At 51.6% G+C, this 20,285-nt stretch overlaps 1 protein-coding gene across 1 annotated transcript in view; it reads left to right on the forward strand.

Moving 5' to 3' along the window:
* The window catches only part of LRIG1 (leucine rich repeats and immunoglobulin like domains 1), a 114,202-nt gene that overhangs the window by 73,447 nt on the left and 20,470 nt on the right, over positions 1–20,285 (forward strand). Inside the window, exons 4-9 of the mRNA XM_068981696.1 lie at positions 6,944–7,081; positions 8,838–8,981; positions 10,429–10,572; positions 13,259–13,402; positions 16,492–16,635; positions 18,928–19,008. Of these exons, the coding sequence (XP_068837797.1) occupies positions 6,944–7,081; positions 8,838–8,981; positions 10,429–10,572; positions 13,259–13,402; positions 16,492–16,635; positions 18,928–19,008 (795 nt within the window). The remainder of the gene's footprint in view (positions 1–6,943; positions 7,082–8,837; positions 8,982–10,428; positions 10,573–13,258; positions 13,403–16,491; positions 16,636–18,927; positions 19,009–20,285) is intronic.

The raw sequence follows: 20,285 nt of genomic DNA on the forward strand, positions 1-20,285 counted from the left end.
GAGAAGGCATCAGTGGGGAAGGCATCGATTAGTGAAGCCTGACCTGGGCACTGGAGGGAGCACTGTAGGTTCTGATGCAGTGAGGCACTTAATCATTTTGCAGGTGATTAAACCAGATCCAAAACGAGTGATTAGCACACAGTTCTAAAGCCAGAGTTAGAATCAGAGGTAGAATTAGAATTTGGGTCCCTGCCCCCAGAAACCCAAACTAGTTGCTGAAGTGTAGATCAGGGGTCAGTAAACTACAGAGGGGCAAATCTGGCTCACAGCTTGTTTTTGTAAATAAAGTTTTATTGGAACACAACCACATTCATTGGTTTACATATTGGCTACTTTTACACCCCAGTGTCAGAGTTGAGTTGTCATGACAGAAGCCAAATGGCCCCAATAGCCTAAAATATTTAAAATCTGGCTCATTATAGAATACGTTGCTGACCCCTGGTGTAGACAGTAGGTGCATAATTTCAGCAACCAGCAATAATCCCTTTGACCCCTCTTGACCTTCCCTTCTTTGATCTCCTTGCCCTTTCTTCCTGGCTGTTATCTGTGACATGAGATCTTTCCCACCACTCACAGGACTACCTTGTAAACCCCAGTTTACAGAACTGTAGTAGAACAGTCACTTAGGATAAAAACTTTTAAATGTTGGTTTCAAATGCCTCGGTCTGTTTTCCTGTCTAATTTAACACCAGCTCTGAGAACATGGCCAAGTGGAGAGAGCTTATCTTGCCGCTCTCCGCCTTTGAAGCCTGATTTTATTTGTGAAGCCTTTAACAGGTGCTGGTTTAATAGACTGCTGCCGTATTAAGTTTTCTGTGCCCCAGAGGGCAGCCCAAGGGGTAGCCAGTCCAGGATGGGACCGCAGGCGGTGTGGTCTGCCCCCCGCCCTCCACAGTCCCTGTCACCAGTTAGAAGTCCTTGCATCGCACTGCCCCCTCCCCTCCCTCTCCTCACTCTTTGTAAACCTGAGGGCATCCCTTTGCAGCTTGTTTGCACTGTTCTCTTCTTTCCATCCAGAGTATCCTTAAGAACGGAGCTTCCTCTGCCTTATTTGCTGAGCTTGGCTCCCCTCGCCCTCTGCAGACTCACTGGTCACGCAGGCCTTTGGGAGGCTGGTACAAAAAAGCAGGCCGGGCTGAGACCAATGACGCAGACCAAGTCTTTGCTGACCTGGGGAGAGGCGGCCAGCATTCACATCTAGCCAAGCTCAGCCGAAGGCTTACAGATTGACCCTGGGGTGGTGCACTTAAAATTCCGCCTAGAGAGCCTCTCCGACGGGCTGGCAGTTCCTCCTCCCCTGGGCTCGTGTGCTGGCTCCTCTCGTGTCCCAGCTGGGCTGACCACAGGCGGAGTCCCGATGTCTTCAGCTGTAAAGCAGAGATGATGGTGAAGTAGAGTACCTTCCTTGTGAGATCACAGTGTGATTTCATGGAGCCATCACCAGGGCCTGTGACCTACAGGTGTCCAGTAACTGGTCAGCTGTTGTCAAGAAGAGCTTGGACAAAGATTCAGAGGTTATAATGATGACTGTGGGCCTTCTTGAAAACTGGACAGTTAGTTACATTAAAGGACTGATAGGACCCCTCATGGTACACATGGAAGTAAAAACATGCGGAGTTTTAGAAAAGTAGGACAGCCCTTGAGGAGGCGTGGCAGGCTTCCCCTGCCTACTGGCTGTTTGCTCTAACCTAGAGGGACGGGTGTCCGGAGGGGGTGTCCCAAGGGGGTGGGGTTTGGTGGGTTGGGTCAGGGGTGTGGGCCTGAGTCCCACTTGCTACAGGAGTGAGAAAGGGGATTGTTGGGGACCCATCAGATCTCTAGCCCCCTCTGTGAGTCCTGTAGAAGCTTCAGTCTGGGATTTACTTTGAAGCACAGTGCCCCAAAGAGCCCCATCTCTCAGTGTCAGGGTTTTTTTATACTCTCCAGCTGGAACAGACTCATGTCGTGCATGAAGCTAAGAGTGAGAGCTCTGAGTCAGCTCTCTGCTCCCTAGAGAGGAATCGGTCCTGCCTGTTTGCATTGAAATGTGGCAGACAAATAGGAAACCATATTCCTTCTCTTTCCAGAATACCTCCCACTGATCCTGGCTCTGAGGATACAAATATGGCTAATAAAAAGAATTCATTTTATTTACTGAGTACTTGCTTCACGTCAGCCCAAGGGGCATAGAAACTTGACACCCCACGTCATAGTTCACACCTGTGAGTGGTGTAATGGCAATCCGAACTCGGGCAGGGCTCTCTGCTCATGGCATGTCTTCAGTGCTGTGTCATGTTCCAGCCCATGAAGAACAGCTGGCCTTGGGTGAAATTGCTGGGGTCCACAGAAACACCCAACAAGATGTGATTCTTGCTCTGTGAGAGAAGGGATACAAGAGCTGTGGGGTCAGCTTCCCTGAACATGAGGAATTTGGGAAGAGTTTGATCAGGGCACTGGGCTAAAGTCTAGAGCAGAGAGACCAGACCTGGGGGAGAAGATGACGTGCAAGAAGCTCTGAAGTCACTGTGGGCTAGGTCATTTGCCTCTGAGCAGAGTTGCCACAGAGCAATTGGCAAACTTTCCTTCATGTTTCTTGATTATACTCATCTGCTTGCATGGTTTTCTTCTACTTAAATGTTGTGGAATGCTGTGCTAAATTGCTTCAGTTGTGTCTGACTCTTTGTGACTCTATGGACAGTAGCCCGCCAGGCTCTTCTGCCCATAGGATTCTACAGGCAAGAATACTGGAGTGGATTACCATTTCCTACTCCAGAGGGTCTTTCCAGCCCAAGGATCGAACCCACGTCACTTTGGTCTCCTGCATTGTCAGGTGGGTTCTTTCCGTCTAGTGCCACCTACTTAAGTGTTCAGGTGAGTCCCAAATCTGTGTCTAGGTTCCACCTTTCTGAATGCAGTCTGTGTTCATTCTTGTGATTCCTTCAGCAGGTATTTACTGAGGACATACTGTGTACCCCACACTATCCTAGTGGCTGGAGACACAGTAGTAGTCAAAACAAACATCTCTGCCTTCAGGGAGCTACATCCTGATGGGAGAGAAGATGTTAAAGTAGAAATAAACAAAATACTGGGAGTATTCGATGATAGAAATATTATGAGAAATAAAGCAGGCAAAAGAGTGGAAAGTGTGAATGAGTGTGTGTGTGTGTGTGTGTGTGTGTGTGCATTTATTTGTATGTGTGTGAGGGAAAGAAATTAGGAGGCAGAGGCTTACAGTTTTAGAGAATGTTGGCCAGGCCACCTCATTCAAAAGGTGACATGTGAACAAAGATGGAAAGGAAGTAAGGGCATGGGACCTGCGAAGCTCTGGGGAAAGCGCATTCCAAGCAGTGGGAAAGGCATTTGCAAAGATCTGGAGGCAGGACCCTGCCTGCCACGTCCAAGGGCCAGCATTCTGGGCAGGGTACAAGGCAGAAGATTAGGAAGTGAGGCAGCAAGGCAGGTGTGTGGCAGCTCACGTGGGCCTTGGAGGCCGTTGTGTGGACTTAGTCCTAAGTGAGACACAGAGCTGTTATTCGAGTTTTAGACAAATACATCCTGTGAATTACTTTGATTTTTCTTTTGTTTTGTTTGTAAATTGTAGTAATATGCACATTACATGTAATTTATCTTCTTAATCATTTAGGTGTACAGTTCAGTAGTGGTAAGTACACTCGTGTTGTGTAACCAGTCTCCAGAGCTTTCTCCATCTTGGAAAATGGAAACTCCACCCCTGTTAAACCACTCCCCATGCCCCAAGCCCAGCGCCTGGCAACCAGCACCCCTCCACTGTGTGTCTCAGTGCATGTGACTGCTCTAGGTGCCTCGCGGACGTGGAATCATGAGGTATTTGTCTCTTGTGACCTGCATTTTTCACTTACTGTAGTGTCCTCAGGATTCACCCATGCTGTACCGAGTGTCAGAACTTCCTTTCTAAGGCCGAATAATAGTCCACTGTACGTGTACAGCTGTCGGGTTTGTCCATCCATCCATTCATCCATTGATTGAGTTGCTTCACCTTTTGGCTACTGAGAATGATGCTGCTGTGAATGTGGGTGTACAGATCGCTGTGAGGTCCACTTTCATTTCTTTGGATGTATACCCGGTAGAATTACTGGGGCCCATGCTGGTAATTCTGTGCCCACTTTGTGGAAGAACCACCGTACTGTTGTCTTCAGCAACAGTACCAGGATCCCAGCTACTCCACCCCCTCTCCCACACTTACTGTTCCTGTTTCTGTTTTGTCTTTAATAGTGGTCATGCTGTAGGTATGGGGCGCTAACTCATTGAGTTTCCTTAACGATCAGTTATGTCGTGTGCTCATTTGTCATTTGTTTATCATCTTTGGAGAAATGTCTCTTCAAGGCCTTTGCCCATGTTTTATTTGACTTTTGGGGGTTTCTTGTGTGTTGGTCGCTGAGTTGTAGTTCCCTTGTGTTGTGGTTATTTTCTCCTTATCAGATATGTGGTTTGCAAATGTTTTCTCCCATTCTGAGAGATGCCCTGATAGGATTTCTCTGGGTGTTGAGTTGAGAGTAGGCTGGAAGCGGGTAAAGATGCAAGGGGTAGCCCATTACCGCGTTGTTATTGTACTGTACTCACTAAGTTGTGTCTGACTCTTTGTGGCCCCGGGGACCATAGCCCACCAGGCTTCTATCCATGGGATTTTCCAAGCAAAAATACTGGTCTGGGTTGCCATTTCCTTTTCCAGGGGATCTTCCTAACCCAAGAATCGAACCCACGGCTCCTGTCACATCTCCTGTGTTGTAGGCAGATTCTTTACCACTGAGCCACCAGGAAAACCAAGTTAGTTACCTGGTTTTCTTAATGTTTCTGAACCAGAAAATTTAGCATCACCATTCTGTGCTGTCCAGATCCTGTGGACCCTGTCTCTCTTGCCACCACCTCTTACCTGGTCCCCTGGGACACAGACGGCCTGCTCCTCAGAGGCTCTTGAGGCCTCGCCTGATGTGGTCCCTCTGCTTCTGCCCTGCCCATCTCCTGCCTGCATCCACACACCCCCACCCTGGAGCTGGCCCCGCAGCCTCTCCAGGCAGAATCCACCCCAGCTCGCCTCTCGCTCCTGGCAGATCTCACCCATCCTCACTCCCACGCTCCGTTGTTCCCCATCTCCATGGCTGCCTTTTCTGCTCACCAGGGAACTCTTTCCAGCGTGTGAAAGAGACCCGTCTTCATCACAGCATCCTTCCTCCAGCCTGGGCCTGGCACAGACTGGGGCCCAGAACGTGTTTGATTCAGTGGATAAATACACAGAGGAGAAAGAAGAAAGAAAGTGTAAGATGAAAGACACAGGGAAGACAGAGCAGGGGGGCGCTGGGGGTGGCCCGCAGCTGTCCCGTGGCCCCTTGGACTGTGTACGGCTGGTCCCTCTTTGTGCAACTCGGGGCCAGCGGCGCCCCTCCCCGTCTTTCCTTAGACCTTCTTTTTCCTGGCTCCCTGGTATTGCATTCAAAGTTCCTGGATGAGGCTCAGCTCTGTTCCCTTTATTTCTCCTTTTTTCCCATACTTTACATAATAAAGATTTCCTTTTCTATTCTTTTTTCTTTTCCTTTTTATTTGGGAGTCAGAAAACTGAAGAGACTATCTTTATTAAGAACTTAATAAAGAACTCAAAGGAAGTAGTTTGGCGATGGGAGCATGGAGGGAAAAGTGGCCTTTCACTCCAGGAAGATTTTGCTGTGTGTAAGGGAGCTCTACCCTCGTAAATGGGTTTTCAGGTTCAAGGCCTGGGAGAGAAGGGAAGAAAACAAAGGCATCAGTGAGAAGGCCCAGAGCTTCTGGGAAAGAGGGCCTTGTTTATGCCTGTTGGAACCGATTTGGTCAAGTGTTTGTTTAAAAGAGATGCCACTTGGTGAGCGACGCCTGGCTCCCTTGTGTCGTGTTCGAGACTGCTTGGATTGGCTGGAGCCCCCGAAACTGTTTACTCAGAAGCTGGCCCCAGTGTGCGCGTGGAACCAGAAGCACAGCACTCAACTCCACGGGGTCTGAAATATCAGGATCTGGGCTGTGGTGGCTTGAATCCACCGGGCAGAGCCAGACCCACAAGGGAGCTGGTCTGCTCCCTCCAGCCTTGGGTAGCGTTTGTCAGGTTTCTGCTGATTAATAAATACTGGTTGGTGGGTGAAACGTGGTATTTTTTAGAAAGAGGATTCAAGGACAAATACATCTCGGAGGGAGGTGAACACTGAACACATATGTGAACATCTGCCAAACACAGCAGTGTGGTTCAGGTGGGACCATCCATATCCCTAAAGTAAGGGGGTGTGGCCCCATCTTCCAGATGAGGAAACTTGAGAAACAGAGCTGTCAAGAGGGTGGGGTCCGAGATGCAGGGCATTAGATTCCAGTTAGGCCCAGCACTGAATTCCTGTTTCCCTTATTAGGTTGGCAGGATTCTGCACTTTTTTTTTAAATTCCTTGTGCCTGTTGACACACCTGGTACATGGTAGGTGTTGGTAAAATGTGAAGTGTGTAATGATGCGCTCAGTTGGATTAAATTGGATGCTGGGCTCTGGTGCCCGCATTCTTGTGAGTGATGGGGTTGGCCTGGATTCTGGATTCTAGACATGAACAGCCTCAAAAGCTGGCTGGTTGCATGGGGCACATCCTTTGTGGGAAAGTGTACTAGTGAGTTCTGAGTTCTGGTCGTGCCAGGCTGCTCTCCACATGGCCAAAATATCACCCCCATGTTCCTGTCCTTGGGGAGAGCAGCTTGGCTTAAAACTTAGGCAGACAAACTTGTCACAGGCAAAGAATCTGATGTTCTGTCTAGCTTCTGGCCTGCAGGTAATAACCTGATGGAAGGAAGGATGAGAGACCTCATTTGCGAGAGTCATAGCATTTGTAATTCTCTGAAACTGCAGGGGGAAAAAATGTCTAGAAGTGTGGAGGAAAATAGTATCTTTGCAAAATGACATGTTGGATTCACCTGCCCTGTGTGTTTTAGGCAACACAACAGGATTCGCAGCGTGGAGGGGAGTCAGCTGAAGGCTTACCTTTCCTTGCACGTGTTGGATCTCAGCGCCAACAACATCACAGAGATCCGGAGCACCTGCTTCCCATACGGACTGCCCCTCGCAGAGCTGTAAGTGCGTCAGGTCTGCCCGCGGTGCCCAGGTCTGGACGCTGGTGGGTGCCCGGCTGAGTCCATGGGCCGGACACATGACTCCCATCTGTGCCCTCAGCAGGGCAGGGGCCCCAGGTCCACAGTCCTCTGTTAGCCCATTTCCAGCATGTCCAAGTCAGCAGTGTTCTGAGGGTACTCGTGGGCGAGGGAGCTGACGTGGGGAGAGGCTCAGTAGCCTAACAGACGGACCATCTAGGAGCACCGTCTCTCACTAAAACACGTGGCTGTGTGGGCCGCAAAGCCAGGTTTCCTTTCTCCTTCCCTGTGCTGCCCCCTAGGAGAGCTTAGAGAAAAGACTGGGAGTAGTCAGGTGAGTGACAGCAGAGGGCAACCTCTCTGCGGAGACTCAGCGAGCCAGTGCCCACCCACTCTCTGAGTGCTCTGGACTTCTTTGTCTGATCGTTGGTCTGTTTCTGTTCTACCCTGTCTCACACCCGCTGATGGTAGACAGAAGAAAAACAGTCAAAACCTAGTTAACCCGCTGCTTGTTGGTAGGAAAATACTATTTTAGGGAAGAAACTGAAAACTCAGGCTAAAGAGGCATCTTCAGATGACATGTGAGCCCTCATCTCCTGGGTTACTACTGAGTACTCTAAGGGTTGTTGGTGAGGTTGGTTTATGGGTCATTGTGACCCATCAGTTCAGAGACCAAGGCTGGGCACACAGATTTTTGAGATGCCCGAGGAGCAGAAAAGTCTCTTTCTTAGGATGTATCAGGGTGCCCGAGGTAGAAGTGGGAGGCCTTGGCCGATCCTTCAGCCCTCAGTGGCGCTTCTTAAAGAGCCACCCACCACCACCCTGCCTGGGACAAAAACACCTCCCCTGCTGAACCGCCTCGCAGTGACCTTCTCTCTCTCTGCATGAAAGCAGGGGGACTCTGTGTTTTGGCAGAAGCTGGCCGGTATATCTTCATCACACAGACTGTTCTTTAATCTGGAGTGTTAAGAACAAACAGTCCAGCTCCGTTTGCAAAGAATCCTCATGTGCCCTGTGCTGGGCCTCTGCCTGATGGAGACGAAGAATGCCTCCTTCCCTTCCCAACTCTGATGTAGAAATTTCTCTCTGGTCTTTTCTCTTTTGTTTAAGGCACAACAAGCAGCATCGGTTCAGGGAAGGTGGAAGGAAAAGTGTTGTGGCCCCGCTTCCCTTCCCTCTCCCCCGCTGGGAACCATTCGTGCAGCTCTCCTTCACTAGAATGTTTCTCTGACACATTTGAAATGTTTAAAATGAAGTGTTTTATGCACATTTAGAAGTCATACAATGGGATCCACTTCAGAATTAAAGGCCATTTCCCCAAATTGTGAAACCTTCTCTGACCTTGCCTCACGCTGAACTTTCTGCTTCCTGAGGCTCTTCTCACCAACCTTGAACCCTGCCCCTTGGGTAGTGGCTGGCAAGGAGGGACTCCTGCAGTGGCCCAACTGGAGTGGAGGTCATTGACTTCCTCCTGGAGTAGTCACCCTGGCTGAAAGCAGGGTGAGCTCTGGGCTCGAACAAGCCAGGCCTCTGTCACGTCTAAAGAAGACAGTCCTAATACCTGAGGCTGGGAGTGGAGATGGGCTTTGCAGCTTCAGGATGACAAATGTCTCGTTGGAAACCCAGCCTGCTGGGTGTGTTGTAGCTTGTCTTCCCAACTCAGCCAGGCCTGGCGTCTGTAACAGGACAAGGAAGGCCTCCTCCTGACCCCTGCATTTTCTCTCCTGAATCCTTCCAGCAACCTGGCAAGCAACCGGATCAGCACCCTGGAATCAGGAGCATTTGATGGCCTGTCACGGTCACTGCTGACGCTTCGGTTGAGCAAAAACAGGATCACCCAGCTTCCTGTGAAAGCATTCAAGTTACCCCGGCTGACACAACTGTGAGTCCAGAGACCTGCGCCATAATTAAGCTTAGCCAAACTTTATGGAGACCAGAGTTCCCCCAGGAGCTCGTTCCAAATGCACCCGCTTCCCCTGCTCCCCTTCAGTCGGGCTGGGCATAAACTACCATTAATGGCCCTGCAGCAGCACCTAATAAAAGCAAATTAGACGCTGGGTCTGGAGCCTGCGGACCGCCCCAGGTTGCTGAGGAAAGATCCTCTGAGGATACACAGGCCGGTCCTCTTCAGCACTTCCCAGAACGCGCTGAGGAACCCCACTGCTCCGCTGACCCTGGCTAATACATGACCTGTGTGGACTGGGGTCCTTACTTATTTCGAGCTTTCTCTGTTGTTGTTTTTTTTTAAGGAACCCATGTAATCCGTGCAGTGGCCATTATGGGGTCCAGTGCTGCTTGAGCAGTTAAGGGAGAAACTTAGTGTAGCCAGAGGTAGGAAGCAGGAGGTGGGGTCACTGTTTTCATCTCCTCAGTCTCATAAGGTAGTTGATTAGCTTTTTTTTTTTTTTTTTTTTTTGGGTAAAGAAAGGATGTGTTTGTTTAGTTTTTTGACTCCCACAGCTGACCGCACTCCTAGAATGGCCCAGGGTTTGGATTCAAGAAAACCTCTATTTACCAAAACCTGATGGACTGCCTGTTCCCCGGTTTTTTGCCTTTCCAGTGTCCTTTTTTTGGTAGGAGAAAAATATATTTCAGGAGAATACACTGATACTGGAGCTTTCATTTAAGCAGAACGGATTGCTCGGGGGCAGGTATGGTGGCAAGACGGGGTGCTCCCCTGCTCTCTCACTGCTGCGCTCCCCACACACACCCAGGCGGGGGGTCCCAGAGCGACTCCCTGATGCTCAGGACCTGGTGTGCGTCATGAGACACTGCAGAAGGATTTGGGGAAACCCGAGGGCTCACTGGTCAGGCTGTGTTCTCCCTTCCCGAGTGTTACCAGTGTAGCCAGCTCACCCAGATTCCTGAAATCTTCTGGTTCACTGAGGTCTCATTACACGGGGGCCAGAAGCCCATGAGTGTGCTTCATGGTGGGTCCAGGCACTTCCTCCCGAATGCAGTTGGTGGGAAGTTGTCACCAGTATCCAGTGGTTCGAGTTTTCCTGGGTTGACACATCTGGTGGGGGTTTCTGCTGCTGAGCTAAGAGGTAGCTAACCTAAGACGTTCATATCCTGAGTCACACCCTGTCCTCACTGCAGAGTCACAGTTCTGGGGGAGGAAATAGGAGTGCTTACTCATTCTGAGGTCCAAGGGGACCAGCTTCTAGGAGCCCTGGGCTCCCTTTCACACATTAACAGTGGCCAGTTGGTGTCTTGGGCACACGGGCTTCCATGGTATGTCTGTGCTTCCCGGGACCTCCTACTGGGATTGTCCCTGTAGGGGTGGCGTGGGTAAAGGATGCTCTGAACTGCTGGCCTCATCTCTTTAGGGACCTCAATCGGAATCGGATTCGGCTGATCGAGGGCCTGACGTTCCAGGGACTCGACAGTTTGGAGGTGCTGAGGCTCCAGCGAAACAACATCAGCAAACTGACGGACGGCGCCTTCTGGGGGCTGGCCAGGATGCACGCGCTGTGAGTCAGAGCCAGGCGCTGGGGCTTCTGCAGGGCCTTGTGTGATCCTCTAGGACCCACCCCTGCCCTTTGGGACCTCAGCGGGGGCCCTCCTCAGTGTCTTTGGGATATTTTGCTACCCCTGTGGTGTTTTCCTTGCAGGCTAGGATAATCTCTTGGGGGAGTTTCAGAGGATTTGGTAAAGGGAGCTGGTTGGTGAGGATGGAAGGTGGGGGCTGCTTTGTTGGGGCTGTTCCTCTCTCCCATTTCCACTCCCCCTGTTACTGAATGCACACTCAGGTGCCCAACTCACATTGCAGCCAAACGGTACTCAAGCGTCAGACTTTGGAACAGAGAAAGGTTTATTGCAGGGCCGTGCGAGGAGATGGGAGGCTCATGCCCCAAGAAAACCCAGAGTCCCAAAGGGTTTCAGGAAAGTATTTTTAAAGGCCAAGTGAGAGAGGACCATGGTTGCTTGTTACAACCAACAGCCTTGGTGTAGGAATCCCTTGATCTTACAGCCATCCATTGTAGGTCAGGTCCTGATGTTCAGTAAACCTCCTACCAGACAAAAGTTATTCTTAGTTCTGCACCTTCTTGTCTCTAGATGAGTGGAAAAGCGTCATATGGGCTAGTATTCTTCACATTATAGGCAGCATTCTTAACCGGAAGCAAAAGAGATAGAATACAAAGGTTAAAATACAGGGAACATCTATTATGGAGTCAGATTGTTCTTCCCGGTTATGCCCCTGCCCCCGGCCTCCCCACTTCCTTGGCGGACAATAGGCTCCCTTCCCACATCCTCTCCCCTCTCCCACATCCCACAGGAAGTTCCGTCTCCCTCCACTTTGGGTTTGACAGTCTTTCTTGATGTGCAGGTGGGCCAAAGAATGTATAGTTCATCCTGAGAGATTTATTTCTGTTTTGTGAGCTAATCAAGCCCCTCACTGCAGATGTTCCACTTCTGTCAAGGGAGCACTTGCTGCAGCCAGATGTGGACAGTCTTGGGGCTTGCCTGCCTCACAGAGGAACAGAAGAGCGTCTGGAGAGGGGCAGACAGGCAGTCACCGAGCTTCAACTTTTAAATATTTACATTCGTTTATTTTTAATCAAAAGAAACATATTCTCAATAGTTGAGCAAAAATCAGATAGTAAAGAAAAGCGATTATTGCCCAACCCTAGCCCTCAGTATCTCTCCCCGCCCAGTTCCCCTCGCAAGAGGCAAGCAGTCACTTCTCATCATGTTCTATCTTTGTGTTCTGTTTGGAGTTCTGCTGGTGGTTCCTTCCAAGTTAATATACTAATACCACTCACATTTTGATGTGTCATCATGAGATTTCTTGCTTTATGGTCAGTGATTTAACTTGCTCAAGACACACCAAAGCCGGTCAGTCTACAAGTTACACCACTCCATCTATGTCCTTGCTCAATTATCTTTGCAACTGAAACAAAAACCAAAAATTGCAGGTCCAGTTCCATCAACTCCCTGTGCCTTCCTCATTATCAGGAGCATCTCAATGTGCATACCTTCATACGTGCACGCACGCACACACCCACTCTGTAAAAGACAGCTTAGCCTTGCTGAGCTTTGCTTCTCCCTCTCTTCATTGTTCACCTTTGCATAACTCTGCCTCTTTTTATATATTCAAGAACACTTGTCCTTGACATCCTTAAAACTGTCATTTTGGACTTTGGAAGCCAGGTGGTCGTGGGCTGGGAGTCAGAGCGCATTCTCAGGAAAACATGGAGTTCTTAGCACATACCGTTTGGTTTTTCTGTTGAACAAATTCATGCAAATTGTGGGGTGAAGGAAGAGTTACCAGAAAACAGACGATGTGAAAAGCAAAACCCACAGCCTGAAGCCCCTGTGATAGCGCACGCGGCGCAGGACGTGAAGCATTGGCTTCTGGTCACAAGGCCAGTCCACTTGGGGGTGGCGGCGTCTGTGGCCGTGCTGTCGAGAAGGATGATGGTATCTTACATCCCTACTTACTGAACTCAACCAGGAGCTCAGTTCTTAGCATGATGCTGAAATTCTGACCTGCGTTTTCTTCCTCCTCAGCATAGCCCCATGGAGTCAATACTTCTTGGGCATCTCCACTTCATGGTTATTCAGGCTCCTTCGACCAGCCAGGTGACAGAATTGAGAAGTCACAATATTTTGACCCCAGATGTCAAGCCGTGTCTCTTGGCACAGTGGCCACAGGCCCAGGCTTGGTTCACCAGCTCTGGTTCTGGCCCCTCACTACTGGCTGAGCTGAGGAACGAGTCTTACATTATCTTGCTTGTCTCAGCCTCAGTTCCCTCACCTGTACGACAGGGATAGTGATGAGAGCTACCTCCTTGTCTTTCTCTCCCTTCTTCCTTGAATGGGCTCTGCCTTCTGCTCAGAGCTCCTCTGCCGGTGTGCTGCTGGTTCGCTTGTATGCCACTAAAGAGGTTGCTTTTAGGAGCTTCCCTGTGGCCTGTGAGCTCTCTCAGTTGGCCTGAATCCTCACCACCGTCTGTGTGGCTTTGCCTCCCTGCCACTCCACAGGTGTGCACACACACGTCAGGGCACACCCCGTCACGAGCCCCTCCAGCAGTGTCATCGGATCCTTGGTGCCGCCTGGTGTGATGGCAGGGAGCGGCTCCTTCGCCATCAGGTGGGTGGGGGGATGCGTGACCCCGGGATCTGCACTCACCGCACATGGGACTGTCGTGGCAGGCACCTGGAGTACAACAGCCTGGCGGAGGTGAACAGCGGCTCGCTGTACGGCCTCACGGCCCTGCACCAGCTGCACCTTGGCAACAACTCCATCTCCCGGATCCACCGCGATGGCTGGAGCTTCTGCCAGAAGCTGCACGAGCTGTGAGTGTCCCACCAGCTCTGCGGGTGATGGTGAACACACCCGGGGGTGCCTCCTGCAAAGCCTGGGGAGCCCTGGGCCCCGTGACCCAGGGCTTGGGGGGTTTGTGAGGGCCTGTTGCAGAGTGGGACCCTGAGGACCTGAGGGCCTGACTCTCACCTCTTCTAGACTCTGCTCCCCGTTTCAGATTAGCAGGGACCACTGTCTAAGAACAGCTGTTTTGAGAGCCTCTGTCCACAAATGGCTGCAACGTGTAACCCATGCTTCTCTATAGAGAGAGCGGCTACAGGCAGACCTCATTGGTACTGTGCAGTTCATCCCAGACCACCTTGTTAAGCAGATCCCACGCTTTTGGCTCCCCAGTACATAGAAAAGTGTCTTTCTGCTACACTGGAGTCTGGGAAGTGTGCAGTAGCATTATGTCTGAAAAAATGATGTACAGATCTTAATTTAAAAATACTTCATTACTGAAAAGTGCTGTTTATCACCCAACTACACAGGGTGCCAAAATCTTCCTTTTTTTTTTAATTTTTAAAAGTGCAGTGGCCTCAAAGTGCAGTAGACAAGGTATGTCTGTACTGGGGCTCAAACACAGAAAGGACAGTGAACCCAAGAAATGGCAACACGTGGACAGTAAGGAATTTCTATGTGTTTACCATGTTTAAACTTAGTACTTAGCCTTTTGCAGGGTGTGTTTTTATCTATTTGTCCACGTTCTCCCCTCTCCCCTTCCTCTCCTCTCTCCCCCTTCTTCCTTCCCCCTCAGCCCACCCCATACTGACCTGGAGTTTATATTTCAGTGAAGTCCATCATTATCTAATGTAAAAATCAATAGGGGTGTGTGTGTGTGTGTGTGTGTGTGTGTGTGTGTGTGTGTGTGTGTGTGTGTGGCTGTGGCTGTGGCTGTGTGGCTGTGTGTCTGTGTGTGTGTCTGTGTATGTGTCTCTCTGTCTCTGTGTGTGTGTGTCTGTGTGTGTATGTGTTTGTGTCTGTGTGTCTGTGTCTGTGTCTCTGTGTGTGTATGTATCTCTGTGTGTGTCTGTGTGTGTGTCTGTGTCTGTGTGTGTGTCTCTGTGTGTGTCTCTGTGTGTGTCTGTGTGTGTGTGTCTGTGTGTGTGTCTGTATCTGTGTGTCTGTGTGTGTGTCTGTCTGTGTGTCTGTCTGTGTGTGTCTATGTGTGTGTCTCTGTGTCTGTGTGTGTCTCTGTGTGTCTGTGTGTCTGTTTGTGTGTATGTGTCTGTGTGTATGTGCGTGTCTGTGTCTGTGTGTCTCTGTGTGTGTCTCTGTGTGTGTGTGTGTGTCTCTGTGTGTGTGTGGCTGTGGCTGTGTGTCTTTGTGTGTCTGTGTCTGTGTGTGTGTCTCTGTGTGTCTGTGTGTGGCTGTGTATGACTGTGTGTGTGTCTGTTTGTGTGTGTGTATCTGTGTGTGTGTGCGTGTCTGTGTCTGTGTGTGTCTCTGTGTGTGTGTGTCTCTGTGTGTGTGTGGCTGTGGCTGTGTGGCTGTGTGTCTGTGTGTGTCTGTGTCTTTGTGTGTGTCTCTGTGTGTCTCTGTGTGTCTGTGTGTGTGTGTGTCTGTTTGTGTGTGTGTATCTGTGTGTGTGTGCGTGTCTGTGTCTGTGTGTCTCTGTGTGTTTGTCTCTGTCTGTGTGTGTGTGGCTGTGGCTGTGTGGCTGTGTGTCTGTGTCTGTGTGTGTGTCTCTGTGTGTCTGTGTGTGGCTGTGTATGGCTGTGTGTGTGTCTGTCTCTGTGTGTGTGTGTCTGTGTATGTGTGTGTGTCTGTGTCTGTGTGTCTCTGTGTGTCTGTGTCTGTGTGTGTCTGTGTCTGTGTGTGTGTGTCTATGTGTGTGTGTGTGCGCGCGCGCGTGCTGCATGGTATTCTCACATGGACTGGGATGGCTTCTGAAAGGCTCTCCTTGGGCCAGGACCCCACCTGGGAGCTCCCAGGACCCTTGGTTTTCCACGGTCCAGGCCTGGGAGCCATGGGGAAGCAGGAGAGGTCTTCTGATCCCCCAGAGCACATGCGGTTGCACAGGTGAGGAGCCACCCGCCCACTGAATGGTGGAGGGCGTGTGCCCCCGGTACTGAGGCAGTGGCGAGGGGCTCCTCTTCCTGCCCCCTCGGCCTGCCTTCTGTGCCCTTCAGAAGGGTCATACACGGTCACAGGAATGTGTCCTGACCAGCCTAATACTGTGTCCGACACCCAGGTAACCCTGGAGCCAGAGTTAGGGCCACCTTCCACGTGTGTGTCCCGCCCCTCCTTTAAGCTGAATTCTCTAATTGCAGGTGAGGATGGAATTTTGGTCTCCTGCCAGGTCTTTGCAACTGACAGACACCATGACTTATTTCTCCAGGAGAGAAAAACTGTCACTCCCTGCTACCTTTACATACTTACTAATCTCTGAATTTATTTTCCTTCCTCCTGCCCCAGCCCAGAGTTCCCTTTTTTTCAAGGATAGATGACTAACATGCTAGGTCACAACCCACAGCCACATCAGAAGTGCAGGGGGTGTGCTGACACTCAGAGAAGGTGTGTGATTGGAGGTGTGGTCCTGACCTGCTTACAGTAGGGAGATCATGCTAAGAGGCTGGCTCCGGTGAGGGCAAGGAAGCCTGGAGGGACAAGTGGTCCCAAGGGTGCCGCCCAGGTGAGGCCTGCAGTTCCGTTAAGTCTTGTTCCAGGCAGTGCCTGGTGGCGCCCTCTGCTGGCTGAGGGCAGACGCTGTCCGGCTCCCTTGCTCATTGTGAGAACCCCCTGGGGTCCCATCCAGAGTCTCCGGCCACAGCCACGAGAAGTCTTCCGTGGCCTGAATCAGGACCAGCCATGGACACGAGGTGCAGAAAGGCGTTGGAGCTTTGTGCTTGTTTGTTGAACGACCCTGTGTAGTGCTCAGTTTACAGATCTCCTTCCAAGAGTCAAGCCCTGGTGGGTTTCTAGCTGTGAGACCATTTTGCCCTCAGGATTCTGGTGGGCATGTCCTTTCCCACTTGGACCCAGATGACTGGCTGACCCGGCTCCACTGTCGGGAGAGGAGAAGGGAGGACAACGCCGAGCAACCTGATGGTGACATTTGCTCTCCACTCCTGTTCCTCAGGATTCTGTCCTTCAATAACCTGACCCGGCTGGACGAGGAGAGCCTGGCTGACCTGAGTAGCCTGAGCATCCTGCGCCTCAGCCACAACTCCATCAGTCACATCGCGGAAGGCGCCTTCCGGGGACTCAAGAGCCTGCGAGTCTTGTAAGTCTTTCCCCGTTGGGTTGATGGGAGAGCAAGCCACCTGCTTCACTGTATTCCCTTCTCACGGGTCTTGAGTTGGAATTAGATCCAAAGCTGACTTGTGATGTCTGCCATGGTCTCAAACTTTAATATCTGAAAACGAGCTGGTTGAGCAGAAAACTGCCCTTCATTCCCCGTAGGGTGGCGCCTAAAGTGATGAAGCCTCAAACTTGTCATCAACCGCTGGTTCCCACACTGCTGCTGATGGGATGTGGGGTCCGGCTGTGGGAACTTCCCAGACTGCACGCCGCCCCCGGGTCAGCAGCCCAGTGGGGGCCATCCTTGCATCCTGAGCCTCCCCGCAGTGACTCGTGGTTTTGTCCTGAGCATTTTTATTGAGCAAGGACGGTACTGAGGCGCGTGTGCTGGGCTAGCATCTCAACTTCCTCAGCACAAACTGTGCGTTCAGAAGCCCATGTCCACAAGAGTTGACGGGGGAGTCCTGTGTCTGTCCCTGAGCCTCTCGAGGGTCGTTTAAACCAGCAGAGGTGGTCGTGTCACCTTCCTCTCTGCGTCCCGTGAGGTGGAGGGAACTTTCAGAACTTGCTGCAGGGCGCTTTTCTGAGACTGAAATTTTTTAGCCATTGGCTTCCAAGAATTTCCAGGCAACAGAGAACAAGCAGCCAACCAGCCATGGAGTGGGGGTTGTGGGGGGCGGGGGCACATCTGGATTTCAACAGAGGGTTGCGGGTCCTCCCTCCCAGGCCTGGCCCCTGCAGAGAGAGCGGCTGCTCCAGCCTGATGGGGAGAAAGGCCCTTGCACTTGGCAGAGAGGGCTGAGAAAGCCGCCACGCCAGGCCATCGCTGAGGAGTGAGAAAGAACCCGGACACCAGGCTATTCAAGCCGGGGTCAGTCTCCGAGCCCTGGCGGAGCTGACTGACATGGCCAGGATGTTAAGATGGCGCAGGCCAGAGAAGAGAGAGAAAACTCTGGCAGCCGGGACTGGAGCAGGGGGACAGACACACAAAGCCACAGCCCCAGGTCCCAGGTGTTTCAGGACGAATAGGGAGGCGCCGATGCAGAGGAGGAGGCCCTTCCAGCCTCCGAATTGCAGCTCTCTGCGCATGCTGCTGTAAAATAAAGGTCAGAGCAAGCGACGCACGCCACGGTCCAAGCTCCCTGCCCCGCTGGCTCTCCTGGGAGCCAAGAGCAGCATCCCGTCCTGTTCCTGGCCCACGTCTCCAGGGCTCCAGAAAGGGAGGTGTGAGAGACCTTGTGGAAAGTCGGAGAGCTGACCAGGGCGGCACGGGGGCATGGTCACCAGGTGGGGTGTCTTGCCTGGTGGTGACCTGCCCTTGGAAGCTGGGGCAGGAAGCTGAGTCATCAGCCTTGTGATTCTCATTGTGGAGGAGACCGGCCCGAGAAGTTGGCCTCGTCCTCTCATCCTGGCAAGTGGGTCACAAGTCTGACTCAGCACCCAGATGTGCCTGGCTGGGAGTCAGCACCTGTGGAGGCCCTGGGGGGAGGTGGGTGTTCATGGTGCAAAACCTGCTTGCCAGCCTGGAGGTGGCTGCAGAGGGCCCTGTGCTGGGGGCTTGTTCTTCACCGTCCCCCTCCTGTGCGGGCTTTGTGCAGTGTCTCGTCAAGTCCAGGGAAGGGACCCTGGGTGGTAGGAAAGCAGATGAGAACCTTAGGGAACCTTTTGGACTCATCCTCAGAGCAGTGGCCAGAAGTCTGCCCTTGGGGAGTGGAATCCAAAGCAGGCTTTCCCCTGTGCCGTCTGCACCCCTGCCCCTGGGGCTGACCTTAGCCCACTGGGGAGCAGCACGTGGAGCCCAGAAGCGGCTGGTCAGAGGCCCCTGTCAGCTTTATTGGGAGGCTGAGAAAGCCAGGCCGCACGGCAGGGTGGCCCAGTGGTCATACCTCTAATTTTTTTTTTTCCCCTGTTTATTTCGTATTAGAGTATAGCCAATAAACTCTGTTGTGGTAGTTTCAGGTGAACAGTGAACAGACTCAGCCATACATACGCGTGTATCCATTCTCCTCCAAACCCCCTCCCACCCAGGCTGCCACAGAACACTGAGCAGAGTTCCCTATGCTATACAGCAGGTCCTTGCTGGTGATCCATTTTAAACATAGCCACGTGTACAGGCAAGCATGAGTTTGTTTTCTAATGCCTGGAATGTTAGGCAGACATGCCATCCAGGCATCTGGAATAGACTGGGATGTTCTGAGCTTCCAGGTGGCAGACTAGGCGTGGGTCTCTCTTCCTACAGCAGACTGGATGCTAAGCCTTCATCTCTCCTCCCCAGGGATCTGGACCACAATGAGATTTCGGGCACAATCGAGGACACCAGTGGCGCTTTCACAGGGCTGGACAGCCTCAGCAAGCTGTGAGTGTGGGCCCTGAGAGATCCGTGGGGCTGGTGCACAGAGGTGACTCTTACCATGCCCCTGCTCCCCACAACACACACACCACTTCGGTTGTGGGTCCATCCCGGTAGCGCTGGCACATTCATTGTTCTTTAGTTTGGAAAGGAAAGTCTGCATAGGAAGGCAGGAGGCCTCTCCACTTCTGTCTGACCTGCCGTCTCCTTGCTGCCCTGGGTGTTGGTTTTTTGGGGTTTGGAGGCCCGTTGCATCTTCTTTCTTCTTCAGTTCTTGACTAATGTGAAAACAGCCAACTTTTTTGTTGTTCTTTGCTCAAAGGAGTCTTGCCCTGTTATTCAGTTTCTAGAAATTCTAAACATCTAAAGCCCAGTAACTCTTGGTGGTTTAGAGACTTCGGGCAGTCTTTTGTTGTCAATCATAGTCTTAAAGAGAAACAATCATTACCAAGGGTGACACAGTAGCTGTTTTTTATTCAGGGTTTCTGGTGTTTGGGGTTTGTTTTTCTAAGCTCCTAGAATTTGCAAGGCGTGTGTATGTGTGCATGCACGCCTGTGTGTATTACATCTAACTCTCAGGAGGCGTGTGTCTGTGTGTGTGTGTGTGTCTGTATGTTAGTGAGTGTGACATCTAACTATCTCAGGAGGTGTGTGAGTGTGTGTGACATCTGGCTATCTCAGGAGGCCTGGCTGTGTTTTGCATTTTTCTGTAGTTGAGGAAACGGGAAGGGATGTTGCCCACGATCACACAGCTGCTGGTGGCAGGGCCTGTGTGGCCCCAAAGCCCACCCTGTCCCCTCCTCGTCCACTCTTTCTGCCTCTCACCAGCACTCTGCCGAGGCCACCCTGGGAACATACAGGCATTGGGGTGGGAGCTGTTACTACTGTTTACCACCTCTCAAGTGGAGGATGAGGAGGACAAGATGGAGAATGGCCACAGCTCCGCACCCCGCTCCCCCAGCCTGTTTTGGAAACGGCGAGCCAAGCACCAGAGTAAAGTAAATATTTTGAAAGCGGCAGTGGAAGGCGAGGCTCCGGGAAAGCCTGTGGTGGGAGGGTCTTTCTGAGGAGTTAGCATTTCTAATTTGTTTAGAAAAGTGGGGTTTTTCACGCCTTGAGTGCTCCGGGAGTGGTGAGTACGCGTCAGCTGTTTTGACTCAAGGTCTCTTCCTGAGGATCCTGTGTTCTGAGAGTGGGTCGGAAAAGCCTAGCAGCTGCCGCCTTCTCCCATAAAAATGCTCCCTTCTCCCCCACCTCCTGGGCGCTTTGCCCCACAAGCTTGG

Source organism: Capricornis sumatraensis, chromosome 10 (assembly GCF_032405125.1).
Source record: "Capricornis sumatraensis isolate serow.1 chromosome 10, serow.2, whole genome shotgun sequence".
NCBI lineage: Eukaryota > Metazoa > Chordata > Mammalia > Artiodactyla > Bovidae > Capricornis > Capricornis sumatraensis.